Raw genomic sequence first — 16,474 nt, 5'->3', positions numbered from 1 at the left:
ACATTTAAGTTTTATGTACATAATCAGCCCGCGGATAATAATGATTGTTGCTGTTTTTTAGTTGTTTCGATACATAGGTGTTATTTATAAAAAATGTTTTAAACGTTTCATATAAATCTTAAAAAGATTTTCTTTATCTTCTTTAGAAAAGAAACAAATTAAACAAAATCTTATACATTACACATTTACCTAAATCGTATTGAAAACGAAAACGAAAACCACAAATATTTTAAAATAATGTTGTGCAAAATGGTCTCACTTACAAAGGGTTTGTGAGAAATAAATGTTTAGAAAATAAAAACAAGTAAAATTTACTAAAATGAAAAGCCACTATTAATCAGTACCGTGCACGCTGTAACAACCTTGAATAGTAAATATTTTTTAAAGATATAATCTAAATAGAGGAATTAATTACTACAGAAATAGACTCTTCCTATTGTTTTTCAATAGTCGTATCAATTCATTAGACTGAATCAAACATGTAAAACGCGTCGTTGCTGGGTGCAACGTTTTTATACCCTTCCACAAAAGAAGAGACAACGAGCGACATCGTCTTGCACCAACGAATGGCGAGTGCCAATTGCCAATCTTGCGTTTCTAACAATGTTATTTCAAATATCGCACCGTGAAATGTGAATCACTATCCGCCATATTAGATTTACCGGTAATATGTGAATTATGCTACTTACATTACTTGCAATGTATGTGTCTGATAATAGTTGGCGCGTGTAATTTACAATTATGAAATAACGTTAAGTTCCTAGTTTATACATATATACATTTAAACAAACGATATTTTTTAAATACATTTTTACGGTTAATCGAAGTTTTTAACTGTAAGTAAGCATAACCTATACGAGTAATGCTCGTTTTACGTGGTTTTCAAAATACAAATTTACTCGTATTAGTCGGCGGTCTTTTTCTGTGTCTTGTTTTTATAATACAAGTTAAACAGATCTATAATAACAATCAGAAATACAACAGATATTTGGGATATAAAGAATACGTAAGATTTTACTGTAAAAACGACGTAGATGTTCTTATTAATGCTTACTCATTTGTTTTAATCGATTCGCTTGTACATTAGATGAATGAAATCTCGACAGAATTAAAAGCAGTAGAAAAATCGGCAAACAAGTCATCGTCCTATGTTCATCAATTAAATGAGATTCTTTCGAAACATCGAGAAAGGGATATGAAAAATATTTCTATGCCACGCGTCGTTCTTCCGTTATAAACTTCAGCGGCAAGTATATTTAAAAGAAAGTATTAAACTATTTATAAATTGTTTGTACGCTAAAATACAAAGGTGGTAAATCTAATAAATCTACTAAATTTTTGAAACACATACCTGGGCTTTCCTGATAATGTTTTGTTTACGTTGTCATTACATCGTGATTCAGTTGAAAGATGTTTAATAATCACTTAGCGACAATAAGTGCGTAAAGGGAAAGATGGAAGAGGAATTATGTAGTCTTCTATAGTTAACATTACAATATACATCGATTTTGTATTTTTATAGTATTTTTCGGGACACATTAGTTACTTGTACTTAAATTAATATTACACCCTGTAATATTTTTTAAAACATTAAAATAGTTAAAAATTCATATGGTAAAATAACAGGTTGAATGGATTGTGATAAATGTATATTTTTATATGCTTTTAATGTGACATAATGATATAGAGAAGTATTTCACTTTCCCTTTACAGTTTCAGAATTACATATATAAACATTAACGAGTACAAATATTTCTGAGTATTTTAGCAATATTTAATTAAGTAAATCACTCTTAAATAAGATTTTCAAGTGGCATACATTGAGGGCTTTTAGTTTTAATATTGCTGAGAATTCCTCTTGGTGCACAAAGCCATGGATCATTTGTTACCTCTTGCCACTCAAATAATCGTTTTTGTAAGTCAGTAAATATTTCCTAAAGAAAAGTTTAAGTATAATTTTCCACTTTAGAATTTATTTTAATTAAAAACACAAAACTACCTGTGCAGATGACTTTGTAGCAATGTTATTCTTTTCTTCTGGATCATACTTTAGATCATATAATTCCCACTCGGATCTCTCATAATAACTTTTTAATGTTTTGTACCACTTCAGTGGTTGATTGTTTTTAGTTCTATTTAAGAGATCCTAAAAGAAAACATAAATTACATGTTATATAAATGTTGCTTTGTAAGTGTGAATAACAAGTCAGTACAGTATCTTTTTAACAATGGTACTTTTACTATTTTGCAGATTACCTGAAATGTTGGGGATACGTATAAATCTTGATCAATGGGAAATGGCATTTTGTAATTAATATTATGTATAAGCTTATATCGTTTAGTTCTAATAGCACGCATAGGATAATACATGGTAATTTCATGGTGTGCCTGGCTGGCAAAAACAGCTGTATTGTTTTCTATGGGCTCTGCATTACAGATGCAAAATAAAGCAATATTAGGGATTGTTTAAATGACGAGAATTAATTGTTTGTTGGGTTTACCTTCATCAAGAAGTGGTAGAAGCGATTTTCCCGTTAAATGCGGAAAAGAAACTTCATTTGTATCGTGTGAAAATTGATCCTTGTAGGATATGTTAAACCAGTCTAATAATGTTGGTACAATGTCCAATAAAGATGTTAAGCTATATGTCACGCTATTTTTTCTATGACCGCGAATTGGTGATCTGATCATCATAGGTTCTGCTAAACCTAACATTATTAAAGAGTTAATTACTCTTCTGTAATAGGCATGTTCAATTTTTTTGATACATTTTTTTAATAGTACCTGGTTCATATAAATTCGTTCGACCATTCGGAAATGGTATACCATTATCGGATGTATAGATCACCAACGTGTTATCTTTAAAACCAGCATTTTCCAATTCTTTTAAAACTAAACCTACACCTTTGAAATTTTAATAATCTGTTATTAGTTCTTCAAATATTCTTAAATGACAAATTCTAAGTTATTATGTTTCATTATTTAGTACAATAAAATAGAAGCGCGTTATTTTCGTATTAATCAAAATCGTGAAGCTTTAATATGTAAGAATACCTTGGTCTAAACGAGAAATAGTTGTATATTGAGCAGCAATATCTCGCCTAGCAGCTTCTGTATTTTGAACAAAATAAGGGAGCTTCACTTGATCCCATTGATAATATATTGGATGCCAGTCAGGGATATTACCCATACCAATATCGCCATTACCAAATTTTTCACAAAACTTTCCATATTCTGGATGGGTGTGACCACATCGATGGGGATCGTGAAATGCAATATACAAAAAGAAGGGCCTAAAATGTTTCAAATTAATCTGTATCTGTTTCTTCTTTTTCTTTTTATCATTACTTATGATATCAAATTTACTAGTGTGTATTTTAATGTGGTCAGACAAAATTTCTATATCGATAAGAGACAATTAATTTAATATGTAACAATTTCATACTGTGTTCCATTATGGGAGAGGAATTCTCTAACTAAAAGTTTGATTTTAGTGATATTACGACCAACTTGAAGTATAGAATTATTTTCTTCTGTTTGCGAGAAATCAAATGGGTATACACTCTCTGGTCCTACGTGCTTTTTACCAATAATACCTGAAAAATTTATCATTCCAATGAACTAATCTTTGCTATTGCTATTTAGTTTAAATATACCTGTACGTATATTATTTTTCTTCAATATTTTTGGCAAACTTTGAACATTTTCAAATGAATTAAAATGATGAATTCCATGGTGAAGACCATACATTCCATTTTGATGACAGGGTAAACCAGTCAGTAAAGAGGAACGACTAAAATTTTAGGAAGGTGTATATAAGCTATTGAATATATTTTTTCAAATATTAGAAACCCTTATCATCAAACAAAAATTGTACCTAGGTGAACAGCTGCTAACCGAAGTATATGCATTATTAAATAATAAACTTTCTTTTGCCAAATTATCTAAATTTGGTGTTTGACAAATTTTATTCAAATAGGATCGCATTTCGAATCCTCCATCGTCGGCTGTATAAAAATTAAATTATCGTGTTGATGAGTAAATACAAATTATATTTTTTTTATTTATGTACGTATTTGACGGATTCGTCATCACTATTTAATCGAGGAACCGCCCATTACATTTATAATAAATTCTATGTAATTTAATATGTGCTTCTAATTATAAACAAATAGTATCGAATAGATCCACTTAATATTGTAAATTGTATATTACATTAACATTGATCCATAATTTGTACAGATGTACAAAATCATAGAAAATCATTATTATCGCGCACACGAGCCGTCGGTCTCGTGCGAATTAGCGTTGTAATATATGACGCATGGTAGCAGACGTGTTAAATATAAATTGGTCTTATTTGTTATACAACGAAAATTACGATACTTTATGTCAAAGAAAAAATAACTAATGTTTACCCAAAAGTAAGACTACATTTTTATGTGTCACAATGTTTGCATTCAGATTACACAACTCTAATAAGATAAGACCGATAAAGTAGTATAATTTATTCGGACAAATATTCTTTAACATTGTAATTCTAACAGATAGTAACGGAATCCACAAAGAGCGCGTCAAACTGGCCACGTCTCAATTGAAGTACCGTTTATACTATTTTTTTTATTTATTTTACGTGCAATATTCAATTTATTCCAAGATCGACGAGACTATAGTTAAAACAGAATTGGAATAAAATATCTAATGTGGTCGCGAACTTTCTCTTATTTTTTCTCGTGCATATGATATGTAGTATCAGTTTTATGTATGTATATATATATATATACATATATAGGTTATATTCGCTGACACGAATGACGAGTGGTGAAATTTGTCGGACTCGTGACTTTGACGTGTATTTTACAATTTTTATAAATTTTACAAATATGGATTTTAGTGAAATGTCTTTCTCTTTTTTTATTCGTACAAGTAGAAATGTTTACTTCATTCATGAAAAGAGATTTTTAAATGTATTAAAAATTTGCGAGGAAGAATTACGATGTTACAGCTGGAGCAGGACGAAGGGGGGGGAGCAAGTTGTTAATATATAATGATGGGAAATGCCTTGCACGTGATTTAGAAATATATTACTCAGTCGCTTAGTATCACCGTTTTTTTTCAGATAGTAAAAATAATATAGTAAAGATCCTTGGGTATTAATGTTGATTATTTATTTTTAAATGCCTCTCAATGATTGCATTTGTATTTTTAATTATTCCGTGCGGTTTTATTTCAGCAAAAGTTTAATATAAGAATTTATGTTTCAGATTAAACGATTAAAACTATTTTACTATGTCTAAGAAGATAATATGTTTATTTGATGTTGATGGCACGTTAACTGATCCTAGACAGGTATATTTTATTTATAGATGTTTATATGTAATAAATTCTAGAATCACTGGAATAATATAGAAAAAACTTTTTCTACAGAGTAGCTTGTTTTTCCAGTTTAAACATAAACTATATGATAGTATTATTCTGCTATTAATTATTTATATAAAATAGACCCTAAATATACTTATGTAAAAGCAGCAGACGCAAACTTTATCTTTCTATAATTATGCGAATATTTCTCGAATTTTTATTAGCCAATTAAGCCACACGTAGAAAAGTTTTTACTGGAGACTGTTAAAAAGGACTTTGACGTAGCTGTGGTTGGAGGGTCGGATTTAAATAAGATTAAGGAGCAGTTGGGTGGTGGAAGTTTATTTGAAAAATATAAATATGTTTTTGCTGAAAATGGACTCGTTAGTTTTATGGATGGTAAAAGATTACCTACCGAAGTAAGCAATACAGCCAGGAATTGCTATTAAAAGTATATGATACTTTTTAAATTCTACATGATGTATTTTAAAATTAATTTCTTATTTTAGACAATTCAAGATAATATCGGCGAAGAAGCACTGCAGAATTTGATCAATTTTTGTTTGAAATACATATCTGAATTGCATTTGCCCTTCAAACGTGGAACTTTTATAGAATTCAGAACAGGCATGATCAATGTATCACCAGTTGGTCGTAATTGCACTAAGCAAGAACGTATTCAATTTTATGAATACGATATTGAGAATCAAATTCGTAAGAAGTTTATTCACTCCCTTAAGAAACAATTCCCGGATCTTGCTTTAACATACAGTATTGGTAAGTAAATTTTTTATTTACGATAAAATGTATTTATTCTTATTTATTTAGTTATATGTCCGCGCTATTAATTGAAATAATCAGGTTCGCTGTATTGTTAACGATTGTGTTTGTGGTCGCGAAAAAAATATTAAATTAAAGAAGGTAATTTTTAAAGAACTTGCTTTTAGATTCGGTTTAAAAAAAGATCGCCTCGCGAACGCGGAAAGATGATAACAAATATTATTAGTCGAATTAAGTTGTAATTGAAAAAATTCCTCTTATTTCACGTGTACAGGAGGTCAAATATCTTTTGACATCTTTCCCGTTGGCTGGGATAAAACGTACTGTCTTAGACATATCCAAGGATATGACGAAATACATTTCTTTGGCGATAAGACACTAGAGGGTGAAAATGATTTTGAAATTTATGAAAGTGATTTAACAGTTGGGCATCGTGTGACTTGTCCAGATGATACAATCAATCAGCTGATTGTTCTTATGGCACGTACTAAAGAAAACAAAGAGAAGGAACAATTTACTGTTCCAATGCAATGTGTTTAATGTTTTCGATTATAAACGGACAAAGTATTTTATTTAAGAAACACATGGTACTTTTATGTGGTACATCAGTCACTTTTGTCAAGCATTCCATTTTTTTTGTTAAAAGTAATGACATTTTGACTCTGTAAATGATTGTAAATTTCTCATATAAAATTAAATAACAGTTCAGCGAATTAAATTTTTTATTATAGAGCAAATCATGCATCTCATATTACCAAAACAACAATTTAATAAAAAAAAAATAGTTTTTTTTTCTCGGAATTTGATTCCTTAGAGAATAAAATATCAATCGACAAAGTTTTACTTTGACCTTGATAAAATAATATTTAAGAAATGTTTAGACAATGCTTTATTGATGTTTCATGAAAGATTATAGAATGAAAATATAAATTTATTTACAGTTATTTTATTATAAACTAGATATACAGGGATAAAAGGTGAAATAAAAGTCAGTATTATAAACATAGTAATATTATTTTCAAAAAATATATGTGTATATTCCCCCTTTCCCCCATTCATACACACATGCTCACCTTAACAACAATAATATCTGCCTATCTTAATAACAATATTAATATAACAAATCTGAGATATAATAAATCTTTTTCTTTAAATAAGAGTAAATTATAAAATATTTAAAGATATAATCTATGGCATTGAGATTATTTCCTTTAACACAAGCGTTTAAAATATCTCTGTTTATTTTAAAGATACAAAACGAAGCAAATATTGTTCATTCTGGGGGAGAAAATATTTTGAGATATTAATCTTTTTTTTAATTTTATAAAATATACATGTGAAAAGGAATATTGGTTTATTACGATATTCCGAAGTGAACAGTCTTCTCTTTTAATACGTTTTCGTATCTTAAAGAAAAATAAAACGGAAATATTCTAGATGATCACGTTAACGGAAACAATCCTAGATTGTAAAGCCTAAATGTTCTGTTATAAATGCAAATATGGTTTCTTGAACACATTTATGTAAAAGTTTGTTGTGTTACAAGACTGTAATAAAAGTATAGCGTGTTGTTCGGTTTCCGTGTTCAATGCTAGTATAGAAATACATTTTTCTGATATTTTAACCCCTTAACATTCATGCCCGAGTTTAACTGCTTTGAAAAACGATATTTGTTTAATGTAACGGTTTAAGGAATGATAATATTTGTTTTCCTTCAAATTATACGTTAGATACAACATTGTAATTAAAAAAAACCGCATTTTTAGAAACAAATCGAATAAAGAAAACTGATCATTCTTGGTTAACCCGAAAAATATGAGCGTTAAGGAGTTAAGCGTAATGAAATTGTAAAATATATTGCACGTTAATTTTGCAGATTTACATGCCTTGATAAACAGGTATTCGTTTTGCTGCAAATGCCGCAAGTCCTTCGATTCTGTCTTTTGTGTCTATGATTTTGTTATAACATTGTCTTTCGATTTCAAGTCCATCCATGATTGGCACGTCAAGGCCTTTTGATATTGCTACTTTTGCCACTCTAAGGCATAGAGAAAAAAAAGTATTAATATCATTTGTTGAAGAACAAATCAATATGAGAAGCATGAAAATTGTTACTCAAAGTGTTTGTTTCAAAGTTACGGTCGAAATAGTTCGAAAAGAATGGATTATCGGGAGATATGTTTTAGGCGAAAACACAATAATTTTATTTGTTATTTGTTCAGTGTTTTCACGGTTATTTTAAGGTCAATTTGATCTTTTTAGATGGAAAATGTATTTCAATTCACGAATTTTCCAATGATTAGATAATATGTTTTATCTTTTTAAGATGAAGTCTAATAAGAAATGTCCTATATAAAAGGTTTTCCATTTTTCCTGTAAATGTTTCTATTTAAAAAGACCAAGTTGACCTTTAAATAACCTTGAAAACATTTAACAAATAAAAAGTAAAATAAAATAGTTGTATTTCCGTCTTGAAACCGAGAAACTTTTGTATTAAACACTAGCCTCGAAAATGTATTTTCGAATTATTTCGACCGAAAATTTTCAAACGAACGCCCTGTATATACCTCCTTTATAAAAATAAACTGTGAACTTGATAATCATATGTAAATTATGTATCTGTTATGCTAATTTGGAAAATATTAATATTTAATAACTAATTTTCATATTCAGCATAATGTATATTTGATATATACTTGACACCAATCGGCCCATTAGGTAATATTTCTCTTGCAATAGAGAGAGCAGTCTGGTAAGCAGCATCACCATCTTTATTTTGTGGAACAACTTCATTTACAAGACCAATCTTCATGGCGTGTTCACCATCGAGTACACGCGATGTGAAGATGAGTTCTTTTGCTTTAGCAGGTCCAACTATTCTTGGAAGCCGTTGAGTACCACCTGCCCCTGGTATAATAGCCAATTTTGTTTCTACAAGTCCCATTTTAGCTTCGGAAGTTGCTACCCTTATATCTGTGGCTAATGCCAATTCTAATCCTCCACCTACAGCTACACCATCTATAGCTGATATTACAGGAGTTGGTAACGATTCTATGTTAGTCATAATATTTCTTAGCAAACAAACGAATTTCGAAACTTCAGAATTATCCATCTTTAATCTTTCTCGTAAATCTGCACCAGCACAAAATATTTTTGGGATTAAGCTGCGGATGATTATCACTCTCAATTTTGTATCTTCTTTAATACAAGAAATTGCATTGCTTAGTTGACCGACTAAAGTTTTTCCAAGCGCATTACGAGCAGAGGGCCGGTTTAGTCCTACTACCACGATACCATTATCTTTCCCATCCAAATATTTTAACACAACTTCCTTTGCATCGTCTTTAGGATTTAGCATTACATTGGCAGAAATTGCTCTAGTCGCAGTAGTGCAAATTGAACGAAAGGTAGAGCAGACTCTGACATTCATTATTAAAGGGCCCATTTTGTAAAGTTGATGTACTAAATCTTGTCAAAATACAACCTAAAAATTAATCTTTTCATTATTAACAATAATAAATGTTTCGTTACTGTAATTACGTTGCATTTACGTATAGTAAATACAATTTTTTTTTAATTCAAATGCCTTTTGTAGTAAATACGATATTAAATATTAATAATGGTATTGACAAGTATAATTTACGAGTAACGGGTTTATTATTTATGCGTATGATTTGCATTTCTATTTTAAATATATTACTGGATAGCGAGTACAAGTAAAAATTACAAGTTGCCGAACAACGAACAACAAATCTAATTACAGTGTTATTGAATGCTTATAAACAAAAATATGTATACTGAACAGTAATCGTACCGTATTTTTTCTAAACTATGGAAGAATGTCGTAGTTGTTTCCTTGGACTTTATGCACTGTCTTGTTTCGCCAATAACATCACAACATTATTTGTGGAAGGGAGAATCAAGGAAAGTTTAAATATTACAACGTAACCTCCGCCCCACTCACTACCGCCGCGGCGACGTCGCGGACGCAACTGGTTGTTTCAGAAATCGAAAGGCCTAGTATATTCTGCCGTAATGTTATGTAGATATATTATTTGTATACTGTGGTCAGACAACAAAACTTGATGCATAGTAACTTTTTCATGAAAGTCGAGTTATATGAGTACTTTTCCATATACGTCTAAACGAGATCAATTAATTTGTAAATGATAACACCTCCTTATCGCGTAGTCAAAGAAAAAAGAGTGGCGGTAATTCATGATATGTGAAATATTTTCTTATAGCATGGTGACATATCGTGATATATTGTTGTGCCATTTAGTAATTTCCTATGACGTAAAGTATCACATTCTCATTCTGGGCCCAACAATCTAAGTTAGTTGGATTATAGTCAGATTGTCGTACATACTCGGGCAACTTTATATTGGAACGCGGAGTATAATAACTGTGCAGCTAAAAACAAAAATATTTTCAGCTGCTTTCGCAGCTCTTCCCTTTATTTGCATTTGTTCTCGTTGCTTCATTATAATCGTGTACCAACAATAAACGTAACATTTGTAAGAAATGACAACCCTGTATGTGCTGTAAGAGAAGAGATTTTCTACGTTTGCTAACTTTCGTCTGTGATTTAAAGAACGTTGATCTTTAAATCACAGACGAGGTATACAAGCAGACCTTTCACTACCGATGAGGTATACAAGTAGATCTTTCACCCAATGTATTTTCTTGGCCCATTTTTATGGAATCACGAAACCCCATTACCATTTTCGTGTCATTCGCAACGTTACCAACAGATTCAGAAATGAATTTTAATCCCTTTCATAGTCAACTCACATGTATTTACGCAACACTGCAGCTGTTTGCCTACCAATGCTAATTCAGTGAATAGTTTCTCAACTGACCGTCATACATGAGAAGAGGACGCTAAAATCACCTCCGAATTTTCAGATCGGTATGGCAGTCAGATTGGGTTACGAAAGTCCATAAGGTGAAAAGTCTACTCGTATATCTCGTCTGTGGTGAAAGGTCTACTCGTATACCTCGTCTGTGCTTTCACCTTATGAACTTTCGCGGCCGAATCTGACTGCCATACCGACCTGAAAATTCGGAGGTGATTTTAGCGACCTCTTCTCATGGATGGCGGTCAGTTGAGAAACTCACTGAATTAGTGTGATAAGCAAACAGATTAGATGTGGGTAAATGCATATGAGTTGAGAAGTACGAATTATTCGCGATTCTTTGGTTAGTTAAAGTTGTAAATAATTTGCATGTAATCATCGAAGTGAATAATGTTAACAAATTCAAGAATCTTGTCATCTGCTACTGTAAATCAACAAAAGTGTGAATTATATTTAATTTGTATGTACATTATATCGCCATCCATCAATATACATAATTCTAAAGTCAAGGTATTTACGTTGTTCTAGGAAGTCGCGTATCCGCGGTTTCTATTTGAGGCATCTCTATTCCTTTTCGAATAATAAGCTTCGCGAGACATCGGCTCTTTCCCCCACCCCGCCAACTAATTCGCGAGCGTTACCGAGGTGTCGCCATTTGTACTCTGACGATTAACGTAGTAAGACGCGTCAAGACGTACCGGCGTTTCGCGACCGAGGTGCGTAATTCTAACCTGTTTATTCTTCCATTATTACTACTCGCGTTTTAATTACGATCTCTTGCAATACGGTTTCGATTTAATCATTACTTAATTATAATAATCGTTTATGTTCTGTAGTGGATCTTTGTTTCGTTTCTGTTACAGTCTCTTATTGGAATTCGAAATCAAGAAATTCCTTTTTGAAATACAAGACGTGTTGAAACATGTCAAGACGTGTCGACGTATCGCGACAAACGAAGTACGTATTTCTAACCTCTTGATATTTCTTCGTTATTATCAATTATTGTTTAATTATGATTTAATTTGTATTTTATTTCTGTTGCAGTCTCTGATTGAAATTCGACGCCATCGAAAATTTCATTGGCGCGTAAACGACACCATGATAGATGGCAGTCAACTCGACTTTCGAAGGGAGTATTGATAATGTTTAAACAATTAACAAAGAGTAAGATATATATTCATATTTATTCGTTGATATAGAGAATATTTCGCCTTCGAGGCATTGACCTTTTACGGTTAGTCGTAACGAACTGTATAACAGTTGTAAGTAAAGCAGTATTTCTGTGACGAACATTGAGTAAGAAGAGAAAAAGAGAAAACTGATAGGAAAAGCACACGAGTGCTTGTTGTATTTCTTGTCTCCTGTCCCTTTCTTTCCAGGAAATTTTGTTGGCCGCGCGCAATGCGGCCGGTAGATTCAGTGTTTGTGCGTAGCAACAAGTTTGTTTCTCGGGGCAAAGTGACCCTGAGTCGTTTTCGTGTTAGGTTACGCGATAATAGCATCAGTGTTTCTTACGCAGTTTTAAATCACTTCCAGAGCATCGTGGCTCTCCTTGTTTTCTGAATCGCGAAAATAGAATCCTTTGTTCGCCGATTTCAATCTTCGGTCGCGGTACTCTAACTTAATACTTTCTAATCAAATTTATTATTTTTTCAATTTGAAATTTAAACTCCTCGTTACCGGAATTAGAGTCAGTGCATCACTGAAGAGGACTATTGGGCGATGCTCCACGAGCAAACAATGTAAGTATAAATTTATACTTTCAAATGTTTAATTAAAAATCTTTACAGTTGTAAGAATAGATTCTAATTGTTTTTTTTTACAGTTTTCTTACAGTCTCTGGACCTCATTCTGGAAACCGGCAGCAGTACCCGGGGGGTATCGGGCGGTGGACCACGAGCGAACAACGTAAGTATAAATTTATACTTTGAAATTTGTTAATTAAAAATCTTTATAATTTTAACAATAAATTCTAATTGTTTTCTTGCATTTTTCTTACAGCACCTGGACCTGATCCTGGACCTGAACCTGAACCTAACCAACAGGACCATGCTGACTGATGGATGACTTCGAGAATTTCCAGTCATCATTAGTGAGTCGCATGTTGTTTGTGTTCCTCTGGTCCCCAACCATGTTGTAGGATGAAAGATCCGAATCAACACGGGTGACCAGTTGTATACTTGCTATTTTTGACGAGTTAAGCGACCGCGGGTATTTTCAATACCCGTGAGTAGTAACATCAACTGTTATATTTTTTAGATCAGGTTTTAGGGTCTTCTTGCACTCGCGTTTCTTAATGTTACAAATAAATATTACACATTATGATTATTATAAAATTTTTACAAATATATATAACACAACTTTTATAAAATATATGAAATATTTTTATTAACTTTGTATGAATTATATGATCGAATAGAAAATGAATTAATATAAAGTGAAAACATTGTATTTATCACATGATCGAGTAGAATATGAATGATAATATGACATTGTACAATAATATTTACACCATTAATAGAAATTATTAAATATTGATCGCTTATTTAATTAATACATTATATGATGTATTTAACGTGCAAGAAGGCATTTCGCGATAGGTCAATTTTTGAGTCAAAGTAACATGCATCTTATACTAGTTACATATTTAAAAAAATTTACTTTGACGACAGAATTGATCAAGGATAATTGAATATTTTGAATAACAATTTAATGAATTCATTTCAATTTTTAAAGTAAATTATTTTATCATGAAATCTTAATTAAAGTCTTTCATTTTAAATAATTAAATTTCAATCATAACAGTTTTTTTGAATAATAGTATTTTTCAATATTAACGTATTTTATTATGGATATATTACATATAAAAAGTCGAGTCATTTTAACTAAAAATTAAATACGAAATACCGTTTAGCTATTAACCAGTATTTCTAGTCAGGATTTTCAGATAAATCTTTCCGTGTTCGTTGCCTGAACTCACTCACGTGCCCAGGTGTTACTTGGCTGAGCGAAGGCAACGGGGCACGATGACTTTATTTATAACAATTCTACGACATATTGACGACTGACATTGATTAGTGAATCGTGCGCGACGTACTGTCTACATGTGTGTGTTGTGGTTAGGTTGTGGAAGTGCGTCGTTTCAGATGTTTTTATAATTGTAATTTACATACAGAATTTTATAACATTACAGTTTTATCAGTAATAATATCAAATTTCAATTCGTCATTTATTTGAAAATTGTTGATCTTAATAGATTTCAATCTTAATATTTTTCAATTCTCTATAATGGTACATACATTTTATTAAAGACTAGATTCCATATATTAAAACATTCTACATATACAAATGTTTATCTATATAATACAAGTACGCAAAGATCACTAGCCCTTGTCAGTCGATTTCAGAAATTGGTACGTACCTTAGAGTGTGAATGTTTGCAATGTTCGGGTGTCGGAGGAACCCCGGGGAGTCCTCTCTAGTTTAGGTCGCGCCCGGACATAGTGTATGAGAACCGTGGAGTGTTTGTTTGAGAGACTGAGTTTTGCAATTTTTTAAATATAGCGTTAGGTAGGCAGGTAACTTGTTCTCTGGTGTGTGTGTTTAGACCTAAGTAGGTAGCGTCAGGGCAGGACTGTCCACATTAGTAATTCGGGCAGGCGCGTTTTCGCGTGGCAGTTCTGTTCCTGTAGTTACGATTTCGAGAGTAGAAATCTTGCTGATTCAAACGGTGCATGCTGTTTGTTTTAGCTTTATTTTCGACTCCTCGAATCGCGCGACTCTTAAAGTCGCTCTCTCGTGCTCGCGGTCGTGGCTAGGTCTCTTTCGAAACGCTCGTCCCCTCGAGATTCACCACGTACGCTCTTCCAACAATTCGTGCATTGTTGGAAGACTACGTATTGCACAAAATCTCGAGCCCAGTCTTACGTAAGTTTTAGGCTTTGGCAGGACCGCCGAAGAAAGAAAAGGCTCTACATGAGTTGAAGAGGCCCTGACAAATTGTCGCAAGAGTGGGCTACAACAAATGGCTCTTCATTTTCATGTTCTGATGAGAATGGAAAGTCATCACCGTTATTATTTTGTCACTTAACTCGTCAGTAGTTTTGTAGTTAGTTTGTATTTTTGGTTGGCTCATGTATGCATGTACTTCGTACATGATTGCACCATACATGCCAGCTATCAGGGCAACTCACGGTTATGATATACATAGAGTTGCGAATATGCAATAATCGCGTTTGCTTGTAGAGTTGCGAATCACTGTTTTTCGCGTTTCCTTTTCAGGGTAGTGCTGCGCCTTGACACGATACGCGATTGGTTTTTTGCAAACTTAGGTACTGAACGTTTGCTTAAAAATAGCGTTGCGAATTATTGATAAACGCGATTGCTTGTAGAGTTGCGAAATACTATTTTTCGCGTTTGCTTTTCAGGGTAGTGTTGCGAACAATCACGATTCGCGTTGCTTTTTCACTCTTTTATATATATAATGGATGTCAGCCGCGTTTGAAATTTTCATATTATAAATTAGCGTTGCGATCTCGATTAATCGTGCGATTTTTTATTTAGCGTTGCGATATTTTCAATGCCCAAATTCTACCCCAATTGTAGTGCTAGTAGTAGTTAATTTATTTTGTGGCCAGTACATCTACCAATAGCCCTTGATTAAAGTTAGAGTTGCGAATAATATATAATGTTCGCGTTTGCTCGTAGAGTTGCGAACAAATATTTATCGCGTTGATGTGTTAGTGTTGCTTATAAACTCGATTCGCGATTGTTTTTATGCAAACCTAGGAACCGGGCGTTTGCTTTAAAAATAGCGTTGCGAATTTTTAGTAAACGCGATTGCGAATTAGAGTTGCGAATTACTATTTTTCGCGTTTGCTTTTCAGGGTAGTGTTGCGAATAATTACTATTCGCGGTTGCTTTTATTGTTACAAATCGCGTTTGGAATTTTTTTATTATATATTAGCGTTGCGATTGTTGATTTATCGCGTTGTTTGCCCCGTAGTGTTGCGATATTTAAAACGTCTAACTTCATCCCCATATCTGCCACTCTATTGTAGTTTGAAGTAGCTTGAAGTAGTTAGTTTATTTATTGCATGTGTATTTGCATCAACGATGGACGCCGCCAGCACCATGATCCAGCATTTTTGGGCAAAACGCGATTTGCATTAGCGTTGCGAAACATAAATATATGTCCATTAAAAATAGAGTTGCGAATACACAATAATCGCGTTTGTTTATAGAGCTGCGAATTCCTATTTTTCGCGTTTCCTTTTCAGGGTAGTGTTGCGAATTCCTTACGTGATTGCTTTCATTGTTATTTAAGAATAATGTTGCGAATGCACTGATCGGTTTGCTCTTAGCGTTACGAATTACTATTTTTCGCGTTTACTTTTCAGGGTAATGTTGCGAATAATCACCATTCGCGGTTGCTTTTACTGTTATGAATCGCGTTTGGAATTTTTATATTATAA

The 16,474-nt window shown here is 32.4% G+C and overlaps 3 protein-coding genes across 6 annotated transcripts; 1 reads left to right on the top strand and 2 right to left on the bottom strand.

Moving 5' to 3' along the window:
• Nucleotides 1–650: 650 nt before the first annotated feature.
• Pmm2 (phosphomannomutase) lies at nucleotides 651–7,143 on the top strand. Of its 4 annotated transcripts, XM_076768144.1 has the most exons (6): nucleotides 651–1,006; nucleotides 1,088–1,246; nucleotides 5,265–5,349; nucleotides 5,586–5,780; nucleotides 5,871–6,138; nucleotides 6,416–7,143. In XM_076768144.1, the coding sequence occupies exons 3-6, from the start codon at nucleotides 5,290–5,292 to the stop codon at nucleotides 6,679–6,681; spliced, it is 789 nt and encodes a 262-aa protein (XP_076624259.1). In that variant the 5' UTR covers nucleotides 651–1,006; nucleotides 1,088–1,246; nucleotides 5,265–5,289; the 3' UTR covers nucleotides 6,682–7,143. The 4 variants fall into 4 exon arrangements, with proteins under 4 accessions (XP_076624259.1, XP_076624261.1, XP_076624262.1 ...); XM_076768146.1 differs by lacking the exons at nucleotides 651–1,006; nucleotides 1,088–1,246 and adding an exon at nucleotides 4,535–4,599; XM_076768147.1 differs by lacking the exons at nucleotides 651–1,006; nucleotides 1,088–1,246 and adding an exon at nucleotides 4,784–4,852.
• On the bottom strand, nucleotides 1,296–4,554 carry Sgsh (N-sulfoglucosamine sulfohydrolase). Its single transcript, XM_076768141.1, has 10 exons — nucleotides 4,419–4,554; nucleotides 3,878–4,007; nucleotides 3,657–3,793; nucleotides 3,446–3,596; nucleotides 3,055–3,293; nucleotides 2,785–2,904; nucleotides 2,502–2,708; nucleotides 2,257–2,426; nucleotides 2,000–2,146; nucleotides 1,296–1,934 (listed from the first exon to the last, which is right to left on the bottom strand). The coding sequence occupies exons 1-10, from the start codon at nucleotides 4,531–4,533 to the stop codon at nucleotides 1,794–1,796; spliced, it is 1,557 nt and encodes a 518-aa protein (XP_076624256.1). The 5' UTR covers nucleotides 4,534–4,554; the 3' UTR covers nucleotides 1,296–1,793.
• LOC143343341 (methylglutaconyl-CoA hydratase, mitochondrial) lies at nucleotides 7,137–10,392 on the bottom strand. The gene is made up of 3 exons (XM_076768143.1): nucleotides 9,956–10,392; nucleotides 8,838–9,625; nucleotides 7,137–8,179 (listed from the first exon to the last, which is right to left on the bottom strand). Exons 2-3 carry the CDS (start codon nucleotides 9,584–9,586, stop codon nucleotides 8,020–8,022), a joined length of 909 nt encoding a protein of 302 aa, XP_076624258.1. The 5' UTR covers nucleotides 9,587–9,625; nucleotides 9,956–10,392; the 3' UTR covers nucleotides 7,137–8,019.
• Between the last annotated feature and the right edge of the window lie 6,082 nt (nucleotides 10,393–16,474).

This window comes from Colletes latitarsis, chromosome 7, assembly GCF_051014445.1.
Source record: "Colletes latitarsis isolate SP2378_abdomen chromosome 7, iyColLati1, whole genome shotgun sequence".
NCBI lineage: Eukaryota > Metazoa > Arthropoda > Insecta > Hymenoptera > Colletidae > Colletes > Colletes latitarsis.
This window is presented reverse-complemented; position numbering and strand designations above follow the sequence as displayed.

Coding starts and splice junctions, on each gene's coding strand:
- Sgsh (XM_076768141.1), bottom strand. CDS start 4,533: ATGTTAAAGAATATTTGTCCGAATAAATTATACTACTTTATCGGTCTT. Junction 2,709..2,784: donor AACGAATTTATATGAACCAG/GTACTATTAAAA, acceptor TAATAATGTTAG/GTTTAGCAGAACCTATGATG. Junction 2,427..2,501: donor TCTACCACTTCTTGATGAAG/GTAAACCCAACA, acceptor TCTGTAATGCAG/AGCCCATAGAAAACAATACA.
- Pmm2 (XM_076768144.1), top strand. CDS start 5,290: ATGTCTAAGAAGATAATATGTTTATTTGATGTTGATGGCACGTTAACT. Junction 5,781..5,870: donor GTAAAAGATTACCTACCGAA/GTAAGCAATACA, acceptor TTCTTATTTTAG/ACAATTCAAGATAATATCGG. Junction 6,139..6,415: donor TGCTTTAACATACAGTATTG/GTAAGTAAATTT, acceptor TCACGTGTACAG/GAGGTCAAATATCTTTTGAC.
- LOC143343341 (XM_076768143.1), bottom strand. CDS start 9,586: ATGGGCCCTTTAATAATGAATGTCAGAGTCTGCTCTACCTTTCGTTCA. Junction 8,180..8,837: donor AATGGGCCGATTGGTGTCAA/GTATATATCAAA, acceptor TCTATGCCTTAG/AGTGGCAAAAGTAGCAATAT.